We start from the raw sequence: 22406 nt of genomic DNA, 5'->3' as shown, positions 1-22406 counted from the left end.
TTTTGTTGTCATTTTATTTATAATTCAAAGGATCACTTCGAAAAGATGTCCATGTTTAACGAAAAGCGGATGTAAAAAATTGTTTTTTCTTCTCAGGCGATTATCCGGCCATACGCGTAACATCTCCCAATATGGTGGATGCTCCTACAGCTACTTCAGCAGCCACAACCAGTGCAGAATCTGCCACAATTGTACACATTGTAAGCTTAGTGTTGTGACAAATTAATTCACTTCAAAGTTGCATGATTTATGGTTGCGAATTTTTTAAGGATAAAACTGGTGCTGTTGGCTCCTCTTCTCCGATTGTTACTGGTAATTCTTCCCATATGGTTGAAGCTTCTAAGCCAGCCATAAAGACTACCACAAGTGGTGTAGCTAAGCAAAATTGGGTTGTAGTTGAAAATTTGTCCAATATGTCAAAATCTCCCAAGTTAGTCCTAAGGGCTACCACGAGTGGTAAAATCACGCAAAGTGGGGCTGCAGCTGGTCATTCTACCAATATGGTAGAAGCTGCTAGGCCAGCCATAAAGATTTTAATCAAGCAAAGTCCGATTCTAACTGGCCATCATTCCCATGTGGTAGAAGCTTCTAAGCCAGTCATAAAGGCTTCCACAAGTGGCGTAATCAAGCAAAATTTGGTTGCAGCTGGTCATTCTTCCAATATGGCAGATGCTTCTGAGTCAGTCGTAAAAGCTACTACGAGTGGTATAACAACGCAAAGTCCAAAGATTGTAAGTAACGGTATCGATTCATTTAAAAATACAATCATTGACGGTAGTTAATTCTTAGGATAAGTTTAACATCGTAAAGTCTCCCGACGTCCCACAATCTGTTGCGGTTGCACAACCACCAACGATCGTAAGTAACGTTTTGTGACATCGTCCATCAAACCATAAATCTTATTAATTAATGTTCAATTCAAGGATGGGTCAAACATTGCATCCACATCACAAAATGGTGTAATATCGATCCAACTTTACCAAGAATATGTGGAAAATATATGCCGGAATATTCCGGAAGAATACCATGGGTTTCCAGCGAGACTACGAGTGAAACGATACTTGGCTGAAATGGTAAACTCTAAGCCTTTGTTTCTAAATTTAAATTGACGGCCACTCACAGCCATTTACGTTTTTCTCCGTAGACACACAGAAATTTACCAGGAGTCGTCCAACATACGAATGCTGATGAAACCGATGAAACCCCAACTAAACGACGACGAGAGTGATTGTAAAAATAAAAATGTCCGCCATCCGTCTGTATTTGAACAATTTTTTTCCTTTTAGAACTAAGACGAAAGATAATAATAGAAGATTTTTAAAATTTATGTTTTCCACATAAAAATATGTTTACAACCGAAACAGTTTGTATATTTTGCAATAATTTTGTTTACCATGCCTTTACTAAGTAAATAAATAAGTGACGAGAACGCCCACTTTCGGTTTTGTCGCTGTTGTCAGTTGCATTTTGATAATATAATTTTAATCCAATTATTTGAAAGCAAAAACTAGAGATGACTTCCGGCTAGCGTTTTCTAAAAGTTTGTTCGTCTGTTCACAGGATCCCAGAAGAAAACAAATACTTTGACGCGGATAAAATCAATGAAAGTCTAGAACAGGTATGGTCGATTGGCGAATTCGTCTTAAACGCACTCACATTTTATGTCAAAATAATATGAAAATGAGTGCGTTTAAGTACGAAAGTCAAATTGTTATGTCCTCCAGGCGAACAATAGACCATACATGTTTTACACTTTCATTGGATAAAATACCAAACATGGTAATAATATAGCTGGGCTTTTCATACAAAAAAAATCACCCGTCGTTATGACTATGCCATAAGGACGTTCAGAGATGGTATGTCGGTCTGTGTGACCTTCCCGCGTATGCAGTCCTAGAAACTTGGAACTTGTTACATTCATAAACCTTCATCGGATCACAAAATTTACATGGCAAGGGATAAAAAGTTGAAACGTCTAGTTTTGTGTGAAGTTTTTTGATCCGAGGCGAAGCAGAGGTCAACAAGCACACGAAAACGTGCCTTTTCATTTATTTTATCCCGATGTTTCTAATGGGTTTGTTTGCTTGCTAAGAGGACCGAAAGTAAAGCTTTCGCTTTCGCCCCTTCAATTGACATTTCTTTACTTTCGGTCCTCTTAGCAAGCATACAAAACTTAATACGTAACTCTTTCGGCCTACTCAATCGATACGTAAATAACTATTACATGCTTTAAAAAGAGCTTTTGAGATTTGGAGGTTTGTTCATCCGAGTTAAATAATCTCACGAAAACGTTTTCGGCTTAACATCTGATCAACAAAATTCACTCAAAAACTGGACTTTTCAACTTTTTATCCCTTATTTTGTAATCGCATGCCGTGATTTCCCGAACAGATTTGTTTTGGTTTTCCCTCGTAATGTAATGAGCCATTTGCGACCCTAGGGAACTCAAAAGCATGTAAATCCATTAGAAAACTCGGGATAAAAATGAAAGGTCAAGTTTGCCCTTGTCATGAAGATAACTATCTACTCACTGCCCCCGTGAATTCCTTGAATTTTTTTTTATTCACGCCGTAAGTCCACTGAAAATTCAAAATTAAAAGTATGAAATAAAAACCAATCCATACGCAACGTTGTAAAATGACAAATCGCGATATTCTCATATGAGAGTGCGTTGAAATTTATTTTTCATTTTTTTATTCACTGGTTCATCTGAAATTCAAATTTTGAAGCGCACCTACGGTGTGAATTTAGGAAAATAAACTTTCAGAAAATTCAACGAGGATGACCTTTTCTCAAAAATAGGTCCTGGTTTGGTTAGCGTTATTGTGTTCCCTTGAAAATTGAAACTAATCTTTAAAAATTTTCATAATCTATTCTAATTCGCCTTTCGCCTAATGCCCGATTTGCTCAACGATTTCCTGATATTGTTCGTAAAATGCATGATAATGTGCTATTTGTAACATCCGCTAGAACTTTATATTATCCCACTCTACTGCTCAGGAAATTGGTTACGTTGAACAATTATTCTAGTGAATATCTAGAATGTTACTTTCACTCTAACGATTCGAAGAAATCTATCCAGTCTATCCTAAGAAGTCAGTGAAATTGCAGCATGAATTTGCTTCAGCTGTTTTCCAGCTGATCCACACATTTAATAAAATCTGTTTATACGGATCTGCTACTCGCGCGCGTGTGTTAGTTGTAAAACCGTATACATAGTTTTGATTGTTTGTGTGGATCAGCTGAAAAGCAGCTGAAGCAAATTGATGCTCAAATCTCACAAACTCTAACTGTAGATGAATTGAACAGATTTAAACATATGCTTACTAATGTACGAGTTTCCTTTTCATTTACCGAACCGAAACGATCCTTGAAGGACCTTCGAAGCGAACTTTCCAATTACTCATCGTATATTTGGTGTTCATTCACCCTTACAGGATCTTTGAAAGACAATATGTTAATGACTTAATGCATAAAAACTGTACATAAAAAGTACCGCTGACGTGAACACAACCAGCGATCATCTGTATCTACGTGCTAACCTCACACAAACGATACTTAATGCCAATGGTCGGATGAGGGATAAAGTTCTGGGAAGGTCAATATAGATAATTCGTAGATAACGTCATTCATTGCGGTATGGCCGTTACCGAATGCATAAGAATTTACGAGGAAATAATTGATCAGTTCAAATATTGAAGAGATCATTAAATATCTGCCGAGATTACTATCTGGATGTGGGTCTGATTGCGATGCCTCTTGTCATTAAATAAATTTTTGTCCAAATCGAGAAAGATCTTGTCGAAAAAAATCTCTTTCTGAATAGTTACCCGCAATATCAAGCGACTTGGTTTGGTCTAATTCATTTTATTCCAGCTTCGCTTCTTCATTGAACAGTAGCAGTGAATTTTAATGTTGGGACGGAAAGCCGTTTAAATTCATGCATACGTCGCATGACGCTCTAGTCAATTCAATTGTAAACACAAACAAAGTTTCCTTGTTAATTCGCTGTAGTGCTTTGGTATTGGTGAGATACAGGACATTGTTAAAGCAGTATACGACCTCTGGATTAACAACACAAACAACCGCCGTGTAAAATTGTAAATAATTTATTTCATTTTCTTCTCCGGCGGTGGTTTCATTTCCGAGGTTAATGGTTCACTTTTTATCTCTGTGCCTCCATTACTTTGTGGATTTTCTATGATTTCTTGTTTGATATTTTCGACCGAAATTTCGGTGGACTCATTCGGTTCCATTTTCGTACCATTCGATTGAATCGGTTGATTCACATTTTGTTGTACTTGTTGGGGTGGCATTGGCAGTGGAAACTTTTGCAGCAGCTCGTTTAATAGTAGATCGACTCGTTGTCGCTGGAATAGTGAACTGGGTTCTTCTTTCACCTTGTCGGTTTCTTTCTTCGTTTGAGATTTGGTTTTTTCGGTCACTGAAATTTGATTACAAAAAATTGGTTGGTTCAACACTTTCAACTGTTTCAATGCAAACACTTACAAGCTTTGTTCGACGAGAAGTCCCATGTGTAACCTTTGTTCGGATGGTATCTGGAATACGAACTGGCTTCTTCGAAAGCGCCTTGTAAATGATGTGTTATGGACAGCTGAGATAGATTTCAGAGACAACTTAAGGTAAACTGCATTGAAAGGTTAAAGCACACGATATTAACATACCAATCGCGAATTAAAGACACTTGCTAGATCGGGTGCCTGATAAACTGTTCCAGCTATAATGTAATAATCAGCTATTGGTGTCACATCGCTCGGTGAATGTCGATGTTGTTTCCGAATCACATACAAAATAGGCCCTTGGACGTGCAGCAGAATGTATTCGATGCCGTTCATGTTGCTGAACACAAATTTAGACTTTTAGTCGCGCGACTCGAGCATTGCTTGAACACTAACACAGAAACACTTACTTTAGCTGGTCCAGACTTTGCCGTTGCATTTTGACGATTTCGTTGTTACACGTTCGGTCATAAAACGGGTTCGTTTTTTCCGAGAAATAATCCATTACATTTGTCGGATTTAAAATTGGAATCCAATTGGTGTCGTGCCATGATATCCATAGTGGATTTTCTTGTGATAAATTTACGTTCATCCGACCCTGCATGTTGACCCTGCAACAATTAGAAAAGTTTTAGTCTTAGGATGCAATGTAATAGATCGTAACTTGAGGGATTGTAAGTAATTTACGGGTGAAATGTCTTGGAATCTGCGACCGATTCGGACACTTTATATTTGCCTTACATCAACAAATTTACACCGACGACATCGCCGACAGAATAAAACACATGCTGGTACTAACTAAATGGGAAACTGTGTCATCACAAATCTTCTGAAACCAAGGGCAACAACTTAGGAAAAGATGTTACGATAGGACAATACAAATGAATTGCGCCTTCTACCTTAGAGCATCCTTCGATTTTATGAGACATCATACGGCTATTCCCTTTGAACAGTGAAATATGTTCACATTATGGCTCTTTTAACGCACCGTAGCACATCCACTGCAATTAATCATAACGTCGGTCGCGGGCTATTTTCTTTGTAATCCGTAATAGCCGAACAATTTACACTGTATACACAAAATCATAATGAAGTTTATATTAATTGCAAACAGGTTGAACTGAGATTAAACTTCCTTTTTTTATTAAATCGACATGTTCAAAGAACGAGCAGGCAAATCGTCGGCTTTTGGCAGCTGAATGAATGATAATTTCAAAAGAAATCAAAACAAAATAAGATAAAACGGTTTTGGCACAGGAATTCGATTCACTTAATTTCTAACACTCTTGTGAATTAATTACTAATTGTAACCGAAACTCTCAGTACACACAATGGTGAGTAATGTGGATTTAAAAATAATTTTTACGGAAACAAACTTCTGTTACAGAAAAAGTTCAAGTTTATCAGATGCGCCAAATTTTCGTATCGTCGTTCAGTTATAACGTTTCGGTTTTTCTAGGTCAATGTTTGTGGTCACGACAGTAACGCGTACAATGAAAACAAGAATACATTTATCCAAGTGATTTCCTCAATTTCCTTCAAATTAAGCATGGTAAGACTGTAATTTGAATTGCATTTCTGTTACCTGAGTATAGTACGATGTTTAGCTAGTCGATTTCACTGAGTTTAAGTTGGAATTTGATCGAAAACGACCGGAAAAATGGAAAAATAATTTTCACAAAAGTTCCAAAGTGTCAAAATCTATTTTGGTTTGGGTTTCGTCTTTTTTGCCATAATTGTACGTACGGGAATCAAACTCTCTTCGCACTTTTTTTAATTGAGAAAAAATTCGATTGCTGAACGTTCTCTTTTTTGTATAACAAAAATACAAGCGCGAAAATTTTGAATGTGTTCCTTAGAATTGGTAAACATTACAGTACGTGCATGAATAAAAACGTAACAAATTTTGCGACAATTTAGCAAGTCTACCTGAAATAATGATTCGGTTTTAGTCAAAAACGATGCTAAAAATAATCCCGTCATTTTTTTTTTTCTTCTCTCCGACAAGAATTCAATAACAGCTTTTGTTATTTTGATTTAGTATTAATATTTATTTGCTCGTGTAAATTTCAAAAAAAATTCAAATAATTTCTCTTCTTCTTCTTAAGCTCCAATTTAGACAATGGTCATGGTTAGTAGCACTCTAAGTTCCATTAATTTTGCTTTTCTAATTTTTTTTTTTTTTGCTTAAACGTATAATTTTAACGAATTATCACTGATTAAGGAACGAAAGCTACTATTACGTAGACTGCGGAAATTGGTACGTTTGTGTTTATGTTTTCATGTGACGTGTTTTGTATGATTGTGCAGTTAAATTGTGTAAAATGGATTTAATTCGTTGTTTATGTCCAATTAAGGTGATCCTTTTTCATGATAATTTTTTGGTACAAATATATTTGGCGACATTTTCAAGTGGATATTTTAAAATAAAGAAAAATGTCCAAAGATTTTACCACTTAGCCTTCGGTTATGCATTTGTTCACGTCATAAGATCGATAATTTATTTTGTTACCTTTCAGGATTTTACAGTGGTAATTCACAAAACTATAGCTGGAAATAAAATCAGACAATTTACATCAACACTCTGAAACTGAAATTATCGTTTGACACTAATTAGTTGTAATTGGAAGCATTTAAAAATGATTTCAACGTACAAGGACTTTCTTTTAATAAACAGTTAAGATTAGGATCACTTCGACTAAAGTTTTCTATCACAATCAAGCTCAAACGAGGTTTTCACAATTCAGAATTTCATCTTATCCTTTGAATTGCCATCAGGGCCTATTTTAAGGAAATTAAATTTCCAAAAATTCTCAAATTTTTCCATCACTTTTCGTCATTTCATCTAAAAACACAACAGATTGCATCGCAAATGTTGTTTTTACTGCCTTTTTAGTTGTTTCTCATGTCTTTGAGCTTAACTGATTACTTCGGAATGAGATCTAACAGAAAACAAAATTTGGAAATTTTAAGAATTTTTGTGAAATTTTGGAAATTTTTGGAAATTAATTTCCTTAAAATAGGCCCTGATTACCATAAGTGCGAGGGAGACAACTATAATTCAAACTTATTGGAGTGAGCAGTATAGAAACATCCCAAATCTGACAAATTTTAAGTTACTGACGACACATGTGGTATTTTTAGGGATTTTTTGTTGCAAAAAACTAATTTTTTTTAAAACAAATTTTGATCAGAATAAACACAACTTAGTGTAGTGTAGGACTATGGTAAGGGTTTTGAGAAACGTAGTTCGCCTTTTCGTGATTAAAAATCAATTGAAGAAGAGTACCGACTGTAGGAAATCACTTGTAAATCAAAAATTGGTTTTTAACAAGAATTACCGTAATTTGTGTTATGAATTTTATATGTTACAACAAAGGTAGCTTAGGTGCAAAGCAAAGAAGTACGATGTACTCAGAAGCAAGTATTGTATAAATTCTTGCTGTAATCTAAGTCACCATATTGTTACCATCAATTACAAAATTCCTGTACCATCAACATTGTACGTAACAAAACTCTTTCAAGACTTTTATCTCTCGGACAAATCAAAGTGAAATTTATTGTTATTTCCGCCCATCATCATGAATCCCAGACAGGTTCTGTCTCCCTGTCATTTGTTGAATGTTTAATCGATTACCAAACGATGAATTTTCCATTTTTCTTACATTTTACGCGTACAGGGTTATCTTCCAGTTGATGTCTCCTATCTGGGTGGTGAATACAATGTGGTTCCAATACACAAACACCCCGAGTTGATGAGCCAATGTTGCAGATTGATAAATTCGGAATGGCCGCGGTCAGAAGTTGCTCGTATGAGATCGCTGGAAGCATCATGTGATAATCTACCTACCAGTTTAGGTAACGAACAATGTCAAAATAACCACACAAAAAAAGTCCATTTTAGCCATTTAATCCTATTTTAGTGCTAACATCAGACTTTAATCAAACTGTTCTGGCGCATTTAAAACTTAGTCCCATTCCTGGTCGCAGGAACACGTGCTTCATCGAATCGGTGGTGGTGGATAAATATTACCGTGGACGAGGGCTTGGAAAATTGATCATGAAATATGCCGAAGATTATTGTGCCGATTACTTGATGTTGGACTGCATTTATCTATCCACAATAGATTCGGCTGGATTTTATGAAAAATTGCTGTACGAAAAATGTCCACCAATCAGTATGTACGGACCGAGAAACTGCCAATTGCCAAGTTTATCGAATTCACGGAAAACGTATATGAAGAAGATGGTACGATAAAGGAGATGATAATCGAGAAGGGATAGATTTGAATTTTATATTTAAAAAGAAAAGAAAAAGAGTCTGCATTTTCCGGATAGTTAGAATCTAATAAATAATTGTTTGAGCTTCTAACGTAAATTAAAACCAAAATGTTCTGCAATTAATAAAAAATAATTCGCGTTGAAATTTTAGCAGAAACGATTTGAATGAATTAACTCAATTAACAAAAAATAGATGCTCATTAATCTACTGTTTTCCACACGTAAAAGGTCCTACTTTCGTATCTATGCCGTTCTTCTGATGGGTTTCTCTGGTTTTAATTATTTTCCACTTCAAGCATACGAAATGAGAGAAATTAAAGGAACGGCGAGGAACATCTTAGATACGAAAGTGGAATTTTTTACGTGTAAAGTTACGCAGTAACTGAAAAAATATTTATTTTTTTAATATTTAGTCTGGTAAGAGCCAGAGACTCTTAAGAGACACTAGTTAAGGTTAAAAAATATTTGGAAAAAAGAAAACGAAAAGGTTAGCGTTAATAGAATTGATACGGTAACATAGATCACAAAACATTTACTCGCACAATGCCAAATAAAATAATCGATTCCTATGGACTTTCGACTACCGAATACGTTTTGTGTGGAGTTCAAGCCGCCAATCATAGAGTTACATTCGACGCAGTCATTTTTAAACATGTTAGGGTGCTCATATAATTTTCGCGCCACCTAGTGTAAAAACTCCATGTTTATCACTCACATAGGTGAAAATATACAGTATTTTCACACCGGTTGAATGTAATAAAACTTTAACTTTTCGTGTCGAAATAATCACAAGAAAATTTGTCACGCTGTTTTAGTGGTGTGAAAATAGAAATTTTCACATCAGCAGCATGTATCCAAAATCAGTTTCTTTTTTCCGATCCTATAATTAGTGTAAACGTTTAAGAAAAAACACGAGAAAAATAAATATTGAATTGGATGGTACCAAAGTTTACAGAAAGTTTTTTTTCACGTGTTTGTATTTGCTCCTGGACATCTAGACAGAGTCTGTCATCAAAAAAGAGAGAATAACTATGTAGTGAAGAGTTGGTGAAGGACTCACACATTTACCAATACAAACAGCAATGTTCCAGTCTCTTTCTACTAAAGATTTATTGCTTTGGATGCAATATAGATCTCAGGGCTTATTCTCAAAAAAGTCATTCACCGATCAACCGGGTACTTTGAGATATCGATCGAACGTGGCATGAGATATGGACACGAGAGAACTAGCTAGAGAACTAATCAATTTACGTTGTAAGTCTGCCGAAAATTGAAAATGGAAAGCGAAGGGGTCTGAGTTATTCTATCTACTGTAAGTTGAAAAAATTCATAGTTTTCAGCATGAATCTAGTTAGCAAAGACAGTCAATTTACACACTAAAATTTCCGTGCGCATAAGTTTATATATTTAGTTATATGCTTTATGCAACTTTGGCGCACGCAATTGACCGAATCCTACTACGATCATGTGTAGCAGAATTTTGTGTTGATGTGTTTTGCCACGGCAGAGTAAAATAAACCAGGCAGGAGCGGTTCATTTTCGAAACATCAAAAAAGGGACCTAATACACTGGATGAAAATGAACACTGACATAAATTGAAAAATTTTATTCGAAAAAAATGTAGGGCAACTAGATTATTCAGGTCCTTAGTCAAAGTAGCGCTCCTGCCTGGTTAACTTTACTCTGTCGTGGTTTTGCTTGAAAATTTTGAATATTTCAACTAACAGTAGATAAAATCTTGTTGCTAACACGTTAGTAAATGGGGTTTGCGCACACGATGTGTTGCCGAACTCGCTCCGCTCGTAACTATAGCTATTTTGGTTCACCCACTCATTCACACAAAAACTGTGTATATAAGGCGTGTTGATAAGACTTAATTAACAACTTTTACAATTTTTTAACGGTGCAGTGATAGAAAAGTTACCACCTGACATGCATAACTGGCTGCCACACAGCCTTTTTCCACCCTTACTTCTAGCATGTAATTGTATGTAATGTCGGTCGTATTTTGATAGAAAGACTGGAAAAAGGCGTTTTGGCAGCTAGTTCTACATATCAGGTGTTAACTTTTCTACCAGTGTAGTAAAATACGTAAATAAAAACACATTTAAATAAATAAAAGCTAAAGTTCTCGCTGAACAATGTCTGCGTCTGGCATTTAATCAACTCTTTAGATTTTTATAAGAAATAGAAACAAAGTAAGGTGAGAAAAAGCTAAATAATTTGTATCTGAATAACGTATCCGCTAATACATAGTGAACGGAAAAAATAGAAACTTTGCAACTTCTCAATTTGTCGCATTAGATTGCTAAAATTATCAACATGTTCGATAGTGAACACTAATTTCACTTCTTGAACAGCTTTGTTTGAAAGAAGAATCTGATACCAGAGAGCACTCCGAGCACTCTACAAAACGATTGTTTGTAATGTACGAGACTATACATTTTTCGCACTCGAAATCGTTCCAATTCAAGAATGCTCGCGAATACGAAGAGTTGGAACTGTACACGAAGCAGTTGCCTTATTTGGAACTGGGAATCGAACGTTATGCAGACGCGTCAACACTGCAGTAACTCATTCTCGACGCACAACAGCACCAGGAGGGTAGGTTTTTCTAAAGTATATAAACACTGAAGGTAATGCAGACCCTCAACGGATCAAAGAAATTACAGATCCAAACTTTCAGGTGAATTCATTTTCGTATGTTGTCTAACTTAGACTTGTGCAACATGACGGCCCTAAATACTTCCAATTCACCACTAAATACAACTTGACGCAAACGAATTTTATATGTGTGCAACATAACGCCGCTAAATCGTTCCAGATTCACCACTAGATGCAGCTTGACGCAAACGAATTCAATACGTATGTAATCTAACGGAGCTAAAATTCACCTGAAAGTTTAGATCCGTGTGTAACTGCGGATTTACATTACCTTCAGTGTTTATATACTTTGCTCGCAAGTGTGTTTCTTGAGCAAGAACCTTCAGTACTTGTCTTTTTGACATGAGTAGAGTTTTATATACGAGTCGAAACAGTTACCGAAGATAGTTGCTCGAAAAACACACCTGCGAGTTTGCTTTCATCATAAAACTGTTACCTCATTAAACGAGTTACTGCACGACAGAGTAAAGGTTTATTTTACTCTGCCCTATGCGAAAGTCAAAGATCGCAGAGGGATTCACGTTAAATTCGTTAAATTCATAGAGCTACACTCAATATTTCGAAGGTACAAAACTTTCAAAGGAATATTGAAGGTGGCAGAACTTTTATTGTAAATTTTCAAATTACTAGTTCAATCAGAAAATATACTGCTGTCTCGTGTAACGGATCAGTGGAACGACTGAAGATGGTTAGACCACGCTAACCTCTGACCGCCACTGTATCCGGAGGTCGAAACAGCATTTCGTCTCCACTTTCGCTTCACGCGATCCATGGGAAAGGGAAGAGCAATTATGCTCTGTTTGTTTGTTCTGGTGTATGCGTTTGAACTTGATTTTTTCTGTGTATTAGATAACACCACCCCTGTAATTAGTGTGTTTTCCAGGTAAAAGAAAGTTTTGTACCTTCGGAATATTGAGTGTAACTCTATGGTTAAATTAATCGAAAATATTATCATGCACTCGAATCCAGTGATCCTGTATCATTTTTGGAGGAGGCAAACTGCTATGTAATGGTCGTCTTTCGCATGGGGCGGGCAATAAAGAACGGTAAAGGATGATGGTTTTGCGTTGTGTGAGTACAGTACCTACCTTCGGCTCAGACAAGGGCGTAATAGACTATTATCAACAAGCAGTTGAATGTTCGATTCAAATGATTTACTTCGGTAAACCGTTAGATACAGCCTCGATTTAACGACTTTGATTCGACAATTTAAGAAAAAGAGACTAACATTCACCTCTCGTTTATTGAAAGTGAAAGAATAACCATCTCAATGTGTTTCGCTGTATGTACGATTCAAATCTTTTGCACTCTCTAAACGTCTCGATATCGAAGTTGATTTTTTTCTCCCTTTTGTCCCCCAGATGATTTTTTGACAGGCACACAACAATGGTGCCAACGGAACGGATTGAAATCAAACAAATGACATTTTATTATTAATATTAATATATTAAGATACTTTGTTTTCTTTAAAGTAAAAAAAAAATCCTAGGCCTGTCCAACGTCGAGTTTAAGACAATTAGATTAATTTAGATACACTTAGCAATGGGCAGTTTAGATAAGGCTTGCATAGCAGGATTTTTGTGTCGCTTATGTTCGGAAATGCACAGAACAGTTATTCACATATATGGTGATAAGGGAAGAAGCTTAGGATTAGCACAAAAGATAAATGACTATTTACCTGTAACAGTAAGTATCATAACATTCCTAGTCAGTTGCAATCAACTAGACCATCATTGATTGTATTGATTTGTTACTTGAAAGATCACACCAACCGATCCACTACCAAAAACAATATGTGAATCTTGTATGGGTCGAGTTGAACAACATCATGATCTAATGGTTAAAATGACTAAGAGCCGGGTACACTTTGCACAACTGCGACAGGTTCGAATGCAATTGCATAGATATTCCCAATCAACAAACAGTCAAAGTGAAGCTTCATCTGTTGAAATCAGCAATAGAGTGCCAACGAATGAAGTTAGGAGAACGTCACAATCACATAACAATGATAATCAAATAAATGATGACGATGATGATGATGCTAGTAGTAATGATTCGGATGAAAATATATAGTTTAAAATGTAAAAAAAAAATAATTAAAATGTTCTGTTCCTCTGTCAAACTTGCAGCTGAAACGGAGACCAAGAAATGTTCAGAGATGAGCGAATGGCAGTTACTGTAGGTAAATAAGTTTCAATTCGAGTTGAAGACTAAGATGGAAATTATTTTTTTATGGAATTATGAAGGGCCTTATTGCCATGGATCCACGAAAGTACCACATCAGTTAAGTTGCTCATTTAGATTGTTCATATTTTTCCTGACCGGTGAGCCATTTTCTCAAATAGTGAAACGGTAATGATTCGATTTTTTAAACTAACAGGTCAGTAACGGTAGTCATTTTTTTAAACTGTAAGTGCTATCCCATCACTCAGAAAAGTTTACATTGATTTGATTCAACGACAATCGTTTCGATCTCCTTAACTCTTCAAATTTACTAGAGGAAATTACCGATGAAATATAATATTCTTGTTTCCATTAGGAGGTGTCCTATACTGTATAGCAGTACTTCAGTGAATCGTCTCAATTAGAGTAATATTACTAATACAATTCTTATCAGCTTAGTAATATCTTTCGTTAAAGCCATTGTCGTGTGGATAAAGTCGATGCGATGAAGTTTATTGGCAAAATTTACTGAAAAATTTACCGAAAAATTATCGGTAAATTTTACAGCAATTTTCACCACTAAAACGTATCAACGTATTATATGCTTCGACCTGCAGGTGCCATTTACCTAAAATTGGTTGAAGTCGGTAAATGCAATCTCTATAGTCTCAATTTACCCTAATATAATGAAGATTGTCTTGCTAAATTTACAGTTTCATTACAACGCGAACTCTGCTGCTGGATCGCCTGGATGTAGTTTAGTTGCATTAAGCACGAAGTCAAGGCTATGGACTTTTGTGGTTGTGATTGTTCATTAATTCCTTCTTAATTTTACTATAATCCACTATGATACAACGAATACAACACGTTAAAGAATGCCGAGTCAATGTCCCGCAGGTTCTGTCCATTTGTTTCAATTGATTTCGTCAATATGTAGAATCTAAACCACTCATTCATTTTGGTAATTTGTTCGTATACACCGTTACACCCTAATAATTTCGTTAGCCAATATCAACAACTCAAATGAGCATCGGTGTCATTAGGGATGAATATAATTTGCTTCGTCAGTTTAGTGGACAGTAGCAATGAATTTAGATTGACCGTTTCGATGAAATTCTACTCTCACAGCACCGAAGTGATTTTACTGTTAATCAATGTTTCGTTAATAGTTATTTTTGATATCGAGTCCAAAGTTCTTTATTAGATGTGCAGTTATATACAATACACATCGTGTGCCTTATATAACACCTTGCCAGGCTCTACCGTTTTATAGAAGCATCTAAAGCTCGCAGTTTTCGAATATTTTCATGTTGAGTTGCAACAATGTGATGTGAATGCGGCATCACAGGCAGTATTCGAATCGAACTCTTGTTATCTTTTTAGTTGTATGAATTTTAATTTCGACTTGGCCATCAGATCAATTCGATTTTAAAATCCACTTTTTTTCGTCAATTAGATTCTACCTGTCAGTGATCATGCCTATTCCGCTTGTGCAATATCCAGACCTATTAAACCATATCGCACAATATATTGAGCGTGTGGAATAATAATAATTAATCTTAACATTCTTCGACTATCATGTGCATAATGTCATTTTTGTACGCATATATGCACTACGTTACCTAACTGCTTTGACAGAAACATGTTTGTGTGGCTTGTGTATGTATAAACTCAAGATTGTTTAAACCATTTTCATTATTTATTTTATCTAGTAAGTCGTTTACTTTTTGCTCAGGAGTTGAGGGAATCCGTAGTGAGACAGAAAACCGAAAAAATTATAACTGAGATGGAACAATCAGGGCAATTTCGAAATTAGTTTGCATGGCATTCAGAGAGTCCATTAAATTATGCAATTTCGCAGGTATTCTGTTTATATATTACGTGCACTCAACGTCAAAAATCATTTAGTGAGACCAAAAGCACAGTTCGGAATCTGAATACTTGAATTTTGTGTTCGTAAATCATTTACCACACGTAACATCACAGACCATTAACGGGCGTTTAATAATCTTATGCATTGTCAACAAATGGATTCAATCGAAATTTGAGAGATTGTCGAAAAGGGCACGTTCTCAAATTAGCTTTCTGGGAGTTGTTGTGGTGGTCATTACGACTTACGTGTTTAATTTAACGTCCAGATAATGGATCTGACTGTAATAATCAATACCAATCAAGGTACTTACCGTTCTCATTACGAATTCCCGCAGCTCCACTGATTATTGAAAGCCGCTAACCGCATACTACAATCGCACTGCTACCGCAGTGTGTTTTACATTCCATTTTTTGCTAAATCATTTCTACTCGGAAGGTATAAATAAACACTTTGCTTAAACGCTCACTGCGTATTTACGATTCAGAAGCTAGCCTAATCAGTGAAATGGGAAAAATTGCGATATTTGGTGGAACTGGAATGACTGGCGAATGTGCCGTCGATCATGCCTTGAAAATAGGTACCAATTTTGCTGATAGTGTTCTTCCGGTTGCATATTTTATATCTGCCATGCCGTTTAGGAAAAAATGTTCGATTGCTCTACCGGACCGAAGAGACCGTTCAACGATTTAAAGACAAAGTGGAGCTAGTGAAAGGTGACGTCACCAATTTGGCCGATGTCGAGAAGACTCTTGAAGGAACCGATGCAGTATGTGTAGTTCTAGGAACTCGTAATAGCCTAGAGCCGACCACTGTTTTGTCGACAGGCATGCAGAATATAATTGATGGAATGAAGACGCACCAATTGACAAAGGTGTCGGTTTGTCTATCGTCGTTTCTATTTTGGGAACCGGAGAAAGTACCCAAGCAATTCGAGCATTTGAATGCAGAACATAAGAAGATGATGGACTTGCTGAAACCATCCGGTTTGGATTTCATTGCCGTTCATCCTCCACACATTGCCAATGAACCTTCCGGTGAATTCAAAATTGCATATGGTGAATCTCCCGGTGGTCGTGTCATATCGAAGTATGATTTGGGTAAATTTCTAATTGATTCACTGGACCAAAGTGAGCATTATGGAAAGATCGTTGGCATTTGTAAAGTGTAAATGTTGATGGCCGCAGAAAATTTGTCAGTTTTTGCGAGTTAATAAATTTAAGAATTTGTAGTTTGACTGACACTTTTCACTTTAACCAGAAGTCGTAGTGATTTTGAGCAATTCATCACTCTACCAGCACGAAGGAAACATATTTTGAAAATGAAAAAATGGGTCTCGCCTCATTTATTGAAGCAAATTTTTCAATTTTGATTTCACATTGGCAAAATCAAGCAGCAGCTTTGGCCTTCCTCAATTCGGCCTTTTTCAGTTGTCTCTTCGCCTTCTTTTCTTCGGGTGTAGCCCGCAACGCCCGAACCTTTCTGGTTTGCACTTTCATAACATTCTGCTTTCCAACATGAACACGGCCGTGTGTGTTACCCAATTCATCGCGAGTGACATTCTTCTTTTTGGTCACTCTCAATTGTTTCGGCTGTTTCCTTGACAGTTTGTAGAGATCGTCAGAGGCAATTTTCGTTCGACGAATGGAAAAGTCAATCGATGGACCTGTGGAAATCAATTCGATTAGTTCCGATGAATCATTACGTTCGATTTTTAATCTTACCGATTTCGGTTAACTCAATACGAGGAGTCTTGTGACCAGATTTCTTCAATAAAACTTTATACGATCGCAGCATCACCAAATTGTCGTCAGTTACCGTAAAACTGAGCACATGCTCGATACCCTGAAGTCGTATTGCTTGAACCTATTGACAGAACGAATTTTAGTTTTCCTTTCATTTTCTCCTGTACGTGCACAAACTAACCGTATCCCTGTGGAATGCATCGATAAAAAGTGATTTCAATCGTCGATACTCTTCTGTTTGACCCCATTTCGGACCGTTGAACACCAAGCATGGTTTGACGCAGGTGCCAATTTTATCGTTTTTGAAATCCTGCAGACCTTTGTACTGCTTAATGCCCAATTCCACCATATCTAGCAATTCATGTTCATACATGCGTCCAAGGACTAAATTGTCGGGCCGCTTTTTCGACGTTGATCCGAACATAAAGAGTGTGCAATCATTCTTCTCGGATAAACTAAAATTTGATGGAAAACGTTTTAGTAAAAAAAAACTCCATTGGGTTTTGAATGGTGATGGTCTCCAACGAATTATGTTAAAACCGGAGAAACACGATCATTTTTAATTGTCGATCCTGGTGTCCGATCTTTACTCAGGTCATGTTAGAATTTATATAGAGTAGGGAAAACCATTTACTGCCGACCCGTAACATAATATATCACTCGTTTCTGTTTTACAGTCAGAGGCAGTGAAATTTCAGCATGAACCATACAATCAAAACTGTTTATACTTGATTAAACGGTTGAAGCTGCCACAGCCACATGCACGCGCGTGATAGTGGTAAAACCGCATTAAGACGATATGAACAGTTTTGATTGTTTGTGTGGATCAACTGAAAAACAGCTGAAGCAAATTCATACTAAAATTTCACTGCCTCTAACTGTACCACCCGACACATTGGAAATTATTTTCACCGCCACTTCACCGGACATTTAAGACCTTTTGCGGAAAGTTTTCTGTTCGATGGTGCGAAGTTTGAAGGTAAATAGTTTTTAAATAAAGTTTGAAGCGGTCAATTTTAGGCTTTTTCATAAGTTATATCACGAAATCACATATCCTATATTGCAACAAGTTCTAGACCCAGGAAGCCAAAACCACTTTCCAAAAAAATTTTCGAAGCTCGTTTTGCTGGTCCGGAGGTGATCAACAAACCGAAAACTTGCACTTTTCTTACAGAAATTTCTCCAGGTACACGAGCGGTACAGGGTCGTGTAAGGTGTCATTAGAAAGATAATTGCAAGTACTTCCGGAACAAATCGGGTCTTATTGGGTTTAAAATTCATCCACACTGAGATATGTGCAGTTGTAGTTTTCAAACGAAAAAAGACTGAAAACTCACACTTTTCTTATAGAAATTTCCAGATATACACGAGCCGTACAAGATCGTGTGGGGTTTCTTTAGAAAGCTTATGGGGGTTTGGAAGCATCTATGATGAAATATGAAATGTTTAGGTGCTCATATTTCGTCGTAGTTACCCTGTACAGCTCGTGTAAAACTGGACAAATTTTTGTAAGAAAAGTGCAAGATTTCGATTTTTTGATGACCTCTCGCTACCCACACAAGCTTCAAAGATAAATTTTTGTAAGTGGTTTTGGCTTCTAGGGTCGAATACCTTTCTGGGCACGCATAAAAAATTCCACTGGAAAATGCATCCGATTTCGGTCGAATGTTTTTCAAAAGAATCCCTCAAAAGGAAAATATTTGTTGCAACTACTTGCAAAAGTTGACTTTACATCTTACAGAAAATAAGATGTTCGTCTTCGACTTAGACGAGAATCCAGCCAGTTATAACATGATCGGATAAGTTTTACAATTTTTCAGCCCATCACTTTTTTCGAGCACTATTTCCGAGTCTATAAAAACCGGTTGTTACTTACTATTGTAATGATGATGTATCTTCGAATGGGGAGATATCATTGCTTCTAGTCAATACTTTGCAAAGTGGCTTCTTAATGTGATAAAGGTCCTTCAGCGCTTGTTTAACATCACCTGAACATTTTCGTCCTTCAATGAACAATGTGTTTTTGACTTTTTCGTGAAGTTGAGGTTCTCGAGCCAATAAAATCTTTTTGCCTTTACGTGTGGTGGGTTTTCTGTGGAAATAGATGTGGCACATTAGGGATTGTGTTCATAAGTAAATGATTGGTTGTAATACTTAATTCTGAGGAGCGACATTGTGGTGTGAATGAATTATTTCTGTTTGTAACTGGTAGAATAAACAAAACTCAATATGTCGACCACGTGTTTTGATTGGTGACTTTGACATATAAATGTCAAAAGCGTTCAGTGCTGCCAGAATCTTTAACATCGATTTAGTAGTATAGATAGACCAGATCGATGTAAAAAAAGACTAGAAGCGGTTCTCTAGGTTTCTTCCGACGCGACCAAAGTTCTGAAAGAACCACGAAGGCGGCTGACGCCAAATTTTATAAACAGATAGTGTGAGAAATCAACTTAAAGAAAATATTTTTCTCGAAAATTCAGAATTTTGTTTTTGTTAAGTTGCATTTTACATATAAACTTCGCAGCCGTTGTGTGTCACCGCGTTCGTGATCAACTCAGGGTTGTCTTCACCTGTTCTTTCAGAACCTTGGATGCGACGAGGAAGACGATTGTCGCTTGTCTGATGGATGTCATGAAGGTCTAAAATCCGAGGATCTAGTCATGGAATTTAATTGTCGTTAAAGTTGATGCGCAACGTACAGTGTATGCATGTTATTTAATTATTACAGGGTCGATCAGGTCAGAACCATGCAACGAAAAGCAATAAACTTTTTCTTGAAACCGTTATTTTGTTTGAACATATTGAACATGGCCAAGTCATTACATGAATAGTACCACCGAACTTCAAGCGAAAGTGATCATAGTGGTCAGCTACAGAAAGTACTATATTTTACATGAAAATGTTTTTACAGTGTTTTACAGTTATGTGACACACTGTCAAGTTTCAGTACCCCATTTAGAGTATCACTCATACTTGAAGCGCGTTGAGAGTACATTCACCTAAAAATCCCTAACAGTGTTGGCGAATAATAAGCTGTATGAAATCTCACTTTGTCGAACTCTTATTGTATCGATACTATGTCACCGTGGTCAAAAATTACAACTTTTTGGTCCACGTAACACTAAAAAGTCACATTCCGAACAAAAGCTGACACAATTAGGAGACAAAGCGTGGAAAACGGTTTCCGTTTTGTCTCTGTATCTGGTGTGGGAATAAGACGTTGAGGCCTGAATGAATCGCCAGTCGATTACAACGAATCACCAGTCGATTACAACGAATCGCCAGTCGATTACAACGAATCGCCAGTCGATTACAACGAATCGCCAGTCGATTACAACGAATCGCCAGTCGATTACAACGAATCGCCAGTCGATTACAACGAATCGCCAGTCGATTACAACGAATTGCCAGTCGTACTCTTCCGAAAAAATAGGTCCTGGCCCTGAGTGTAACGCACACAGAGCGGAGAACACAGCGGTGTATCAAATATAGTGTTCAAATATAAATTCATCCATCAAACATGGAAATCAATATCGTCGTCAACAATACTATGACCAAAGCCAGAATTGACTGGCCGAAAGAGGAGAATATTTTAAATCTTGGCTTTTGCAATGAACTCATTAATAATTATATTCCCGTCGTGTACGACAAAAAACAAAATTGTTGGAACGGCTACGTTGAGCCTTTCAATTGGTGCAAATAATTTTGTCGAGAATTTCCTAATCAGCCATGATAATGTTACTCCGATTTCGTTGGGGAAAGCATTTCTACGTCAAAACAACGTGAGTGTTTGCCACGAATTAAAATTGATGATGGTTTGTCTCTACATTTAAGGTCTCCGTCCATTTTGGGCCTGGAACGGTCAATTTCGCTAACAATGGCGTGGTGGTGCCGTTAGTTTAAATGAAAAATATGATTTTCCCGGACATTTTCGTGGATTCAGTTCACAATTTATTTTTATGAAAAGTTAGTCAACTGCAATCAGAGTGAGTCGAAGAGAAGGACGTCTATAGAATGCAAACTCAAAGTTTCCGTTACAAATCACGTTGATCTGGTATTGTGTAAATCAAGGCCAAATGTTTTGCCTTTGATGTTATTAGATGACCTGATGAACCTGCAGAATATTGATAAGACAGTCGTAATTAGCACAATAGCAAGTGAAACATAAAGCTTGGGTTCTATATCTAGTACACCACTTTCCATTCAATTAGAAGGTGAAAACGATTCGTTTTGCATTGATTTTCTGGTGTTGTGTGCTTTACGTTAAAAGAGGCAGTGCCTCCTTTTCCATATGGACAAATTGGGCAAATGCCCGTGGCGCCCGGAAAAAAAGATTGGCACCCAAAAAGAAACTGAAAAAACTGGCGTCCGAAAAAAAACGTCAAGAACAAAAATTTATCTATTTTTTAAAGTGCCCGTGGCGCCCAAAAGGTAAAAGGCGGCACTTAAAGAGGGATGACGAGTGACAAAGATTTACTGAAGGATTGGTGATGGAAGCCTTGGAATTTATTGAATTGAATAAATCGAGTACTTCACTATACCAACAATGTGTAAGCTTTATACTGAAAGGTAAAATTAGTTTCACAGTTTCGTAGCACTTCTACTACCTACTAGCATTAACTTAGAAAACATCTGGAGGCTGGTGGTTGTATTTCTTTCTTAAAGACAAGAAATAACCTTTCGTAGAGTGAATCTAAACACATGTTGAAACAGAATATAGTTAACAACATCATCAAGCTGCAGATCCCCAAACACTCCATATTGAAACGAAATGTGATTAACTTTTGACGCACTGGCTGTTACGGGACATTTCTGCTCGCTAAAATTAATGGCATGAAACTCTTCTGAAAATTTGCAAATAAGTACTACCCTAATTTGCATGAGAAACTTAAGCAAATTATTTGTTGTCGTTTTTGCCGAGTTCTTATGAAATTTTCTCGTTCAAATTTTGAAATGGTTACACAATGAGTAGAAATCCGCTCTTATATCTTTGACATCCAGAACGATCACCTGGAAACGTTGCATATTCTGTGGTTTTCGAGTGAAACATACCAGGAGAGTTCGATACTAGAATATTCGGTGTAGACGTAGACGCTCTAAAATTAGGCACTTCTGTTTTGTCTAGTTTATCCTCCTCATTATTTTCTCATCTTAAGTATA

At 36.7% G+C, this 22406-nt stretch overlaps 6 protein-coding genes across 11 annotated transcripts; 4 read left to right on the top strand and 2 right to left on the bottom strand.

Moving 5' to 3' along the window:
* The first annotated feature begins 341 nt into the window (after positions 1–341).
* On the top strand, positions 342–1361 carry LOC119067852. Of its 2 annotated transcripts, XM_037171090.1 has the most exons (5): positions 342–633; positions 721–731; positions 790–858; positions 924–1073; positions 1145–1361. In XM_037171090.1, the coding sequence occupies exons 1-5, from the start codon at positions 414–416 to the stop codon at positions 1226–1228; spliced, it is 534 nt and encodes a 177-aa protein (XP_037026985.1). In that variant the 5' UTR covers positions 342–413; the 3' UTR covers positions 1229–1361. The 2 variants fall into 2 exon arrangements, with proteins under 2 accessions (XP_037026985.1, XP_037026984.1); XM_037171089.1 differs by having other exon boundaries at positions 342–731.
* Positions 1362–4091: 2730 nt separating this feature from the next.
* Positions 4092–6268, bottom strand: LOC119067848 (mediator of RNA polymerase II transcription subunit 6). Of its 2 annotated transcripts, none has more exons than XM_037171080.1 (5): positions 6106–6268; positions 4931–5131; positions 4686–4860; positions 4510–4615; positions 4092–4444 (listed from the first exon to the last, which is right to left on the bottom strand). In XM_037171080.1, exons 2-5 carry the CDS (start codon positions 5122–5124, stop codon positions 4110–4112), a joined length of 810 nt encoding a protein of 269 aa, XP_037026975.1. In that variant the 5' UTR covers positions 5125–5131; positions 6106–6268; the 3' UTR covers positions 4092–4109. The 2 variants fall into 2 exon arrangements, with proteins under 2 accessions (XP_037026975.1, XP_037026976.1); XM_037171081.1 differs by lacking the exon at positions 6106–6268 and adding an exon at positions 5420–5862.
* LOC119067849 (N-alpha-acetyltransferase 80) lies at positions 5837–8876 on the top strand. Of its 4 annotated transcripts, none has more exons than XM_037171082.1 (4): positions 5837–5854; positions 5980–6072; positions 8201–8378; positions 8444–8876. In XM_037171082.1, the coding sequence occupies exons 1-4, from the start codon at positions 5852–5854 to the stop codon at positions 8776–8778; spliced, it is 609 nt and encodes a 202-aa protein (XP_037026977.1). In that variant the 5' UTR covers positions 5837–5851; the 3' UTR covers positions 8779–8876. The 4 variants fall into 4 exon arrangements, with proteins under 4 accessions (XP_037026977.1, XP_037026981.1, XP_037026979.1 ...); XM_037171083.1 differs by lacking the exons at positions 5837–5854; positions 5980–6072 and adding exons at positions 6558–6651; positions 6745–6780; XM_037171086.1 differs by lacking the exon at positions 5837–5854 and having other exon boundaries at positions 5967–6072.
* Positions 8877–12895: 4019 nt separating this feature from the next.
* LOC119067851 lies at positions 12896–13561 on the top strand. Its single transcript, XM_037171088.1, has 2 exons — positions 12896–13151; positions 13227–13561. The coding sequence occupies exons 1-2, from the start codon at positions 13008–13010 to the stop codon at positions 13536–13538; spliced, it is 456 nt and encodes a 151-aa protein (XP_037026983.1). The 5' UTR covers positions 12896–13007; the 3' UTR covers positions 13539–13561.
* Positions 13562–15229: 1668 nt separating this feature from the next.
* On the top strand, positions 15230–16737 carry LOC119067850 (flavin reductase (NADPH)). The gene is made up of 3 exons (XM_037171087.1): positions 15230–15339; positions 15937–16078; positions 16140–16737. Exons 2-3 carry the CDS (start codon positions 16006–16008, stop codon positions 16667–16669), a joined length of 603 nt encoding a protein of 200 aa, XP_037026982.1. The 5' UTR covers positions 15230–15339; positions 15937–16005; the 3' UTR covers positions 16670–16737.
* A 91-nt stretch (positions 16738–16828) lies between these two features.
* LOC119067847 (ribosome production factor 2 homolog) lies at positions 16829–19530 on the bottom strand. Its single transcript, XM_037171079.1, has 5 exons — positions 19398–19530; positions 19120–19335; positions 17425–17698; positions 17223–17364; positions 16829–17164 (listed from the first exon to the last, which is right to left on the bottom strand). Exons 1-5 carry the CDS (start codon positions 19415–19417, stop codon positions 16887–16889), a joined length of 930 nt encoding a protein of 309 aa, XP_037026974.1. The 5' UTR covers positions 19418–19530; the 3' UTR covers positions 16829–16886.
* Positions 19531–22406: the final 2876 nt, after the last annotated feature.

The sequence above is a fragment of the Bradysia coprophila genome (genome assembly GCF_014529535.1).
Source record: "Bradysia coprophila strain Holo2 chromosome X unlocalized genomic scaffold, BU_Bcop_v1 contig_130, whole genome shotgun sequence".
Classification (NCBI taxonomy): domain Eukaryota; kingdom Metazoa; phylum Arthropoda; class Insecta; order Diptera; family Sciaridae; genus Bradysia; species Bradysia coprophila.
The sequence above is the reverse complement of the archived record's forward strand: the minus strand, read 5'-3'. Positions and strand labels throughout refer to the sequence as shown.

Bases quoted from the DNA above. Each gene is read 5' to 3' on its own strand.
- LOC119067852 (XM_037171089.1), top strand. From the start codon at position 414: ATGTCAAAATCTCCCAAGTTAGTCCTAAGGGCTACCACGAGTGGTAAA. The intron at 859-923 runs GTAAGTAACGTT...GTTCAATTCAAG, and splicing joins TTGCACAACCACCAACGATC to GATGGGTCAAACATTGCATC. The intron at 1,074-1,144 runs GTAAACTCTAAG...TTTTCTCCGTAG, and splicing joins AACGATACTTGGCTGAAATG to ACACACAGAAATTTACCAGG.
- LOC119067848 (XM_037171080.1), bottom strand. From the start codon at position 5,124: ATGCAGGGTCGGATGAACGTAAATTTATCACAAGAAAATCCACTATGG. The intron at 4,616-4,685 runs GTATGTTAATAT...AATCTATCTCAG, and splicing joins GTGTCTTTAATTCGCGATTG to CTGTCCATAACACATCATTT. The intron at 4,445-4,509 runs GTAAGTGTTTGC...ATCAAATTTCAG, and splicing joins CTTCTCGTCGAACAAAGCTT to TGACCGAAAAAACCAAATCT.
- LOC119067849 (XM_037171082.1), top strand. The intron at 6,073-8,200 runs GTAAGACTGTAA...TTACGCGTACAG, and splicing joins TTTCCTTCAAATTAAGCATG to GGTTATCTTCCAGTTGATGT. The intron at 8,379-8,443 runs GTAACGAACAAT...ATCCTATTTTAG, and splicing joins TAATCTACCTACCAGTTTAG to TGCTAACATCAGACTTTAAT.
- LOC119067851 (XM_037171088.1), top strand. From the start codon at position 13,008: ATGGGCAGTTTAGATAAGGCTTGCATAGCAGGATTTTTGTGTCGCTTA. The intron at 13,152-13,226 runs GTAAGTATCATA...GTTACTTGAAAG, and splicing joins ATGACTATTTACCTGTAACA to ATCACACCAACCGATCCACT.
- LOC119067850 (XM_037171087.1), top strand. From the start codon at position 16,006: ATGGGAAAAATTGCGATATTTGGTGGAACTGGAATGACTGGCGAATGT. The intron at 16,079-16,139 runs GTACCAATTTTG...CATGCCGTTTAG, and splicing joins CGATCATGCCTTGAAAATAG to GAAAAAATGTTCGATTGCTC.
- LOC119067847 (XM_037171079.1), bottom strand. From the start codon at position 19,417: ATGTCGCTCCTCAGAATTAA. The intron at 19,336-19,397 runs GTATTACAACCA...CTATTTCCACAG, and splicing joins ATGTCGCTCCTCAGAATTAA to AAAACCCACCACACGTAAAG. The intron at 17,365-17,424 runs GTTAGTTTGTGC...TTCTGTCAATAG, and splicing joins ATGCATTCCACAGGGATACG to GTTCAAGCAATACGACTTCA.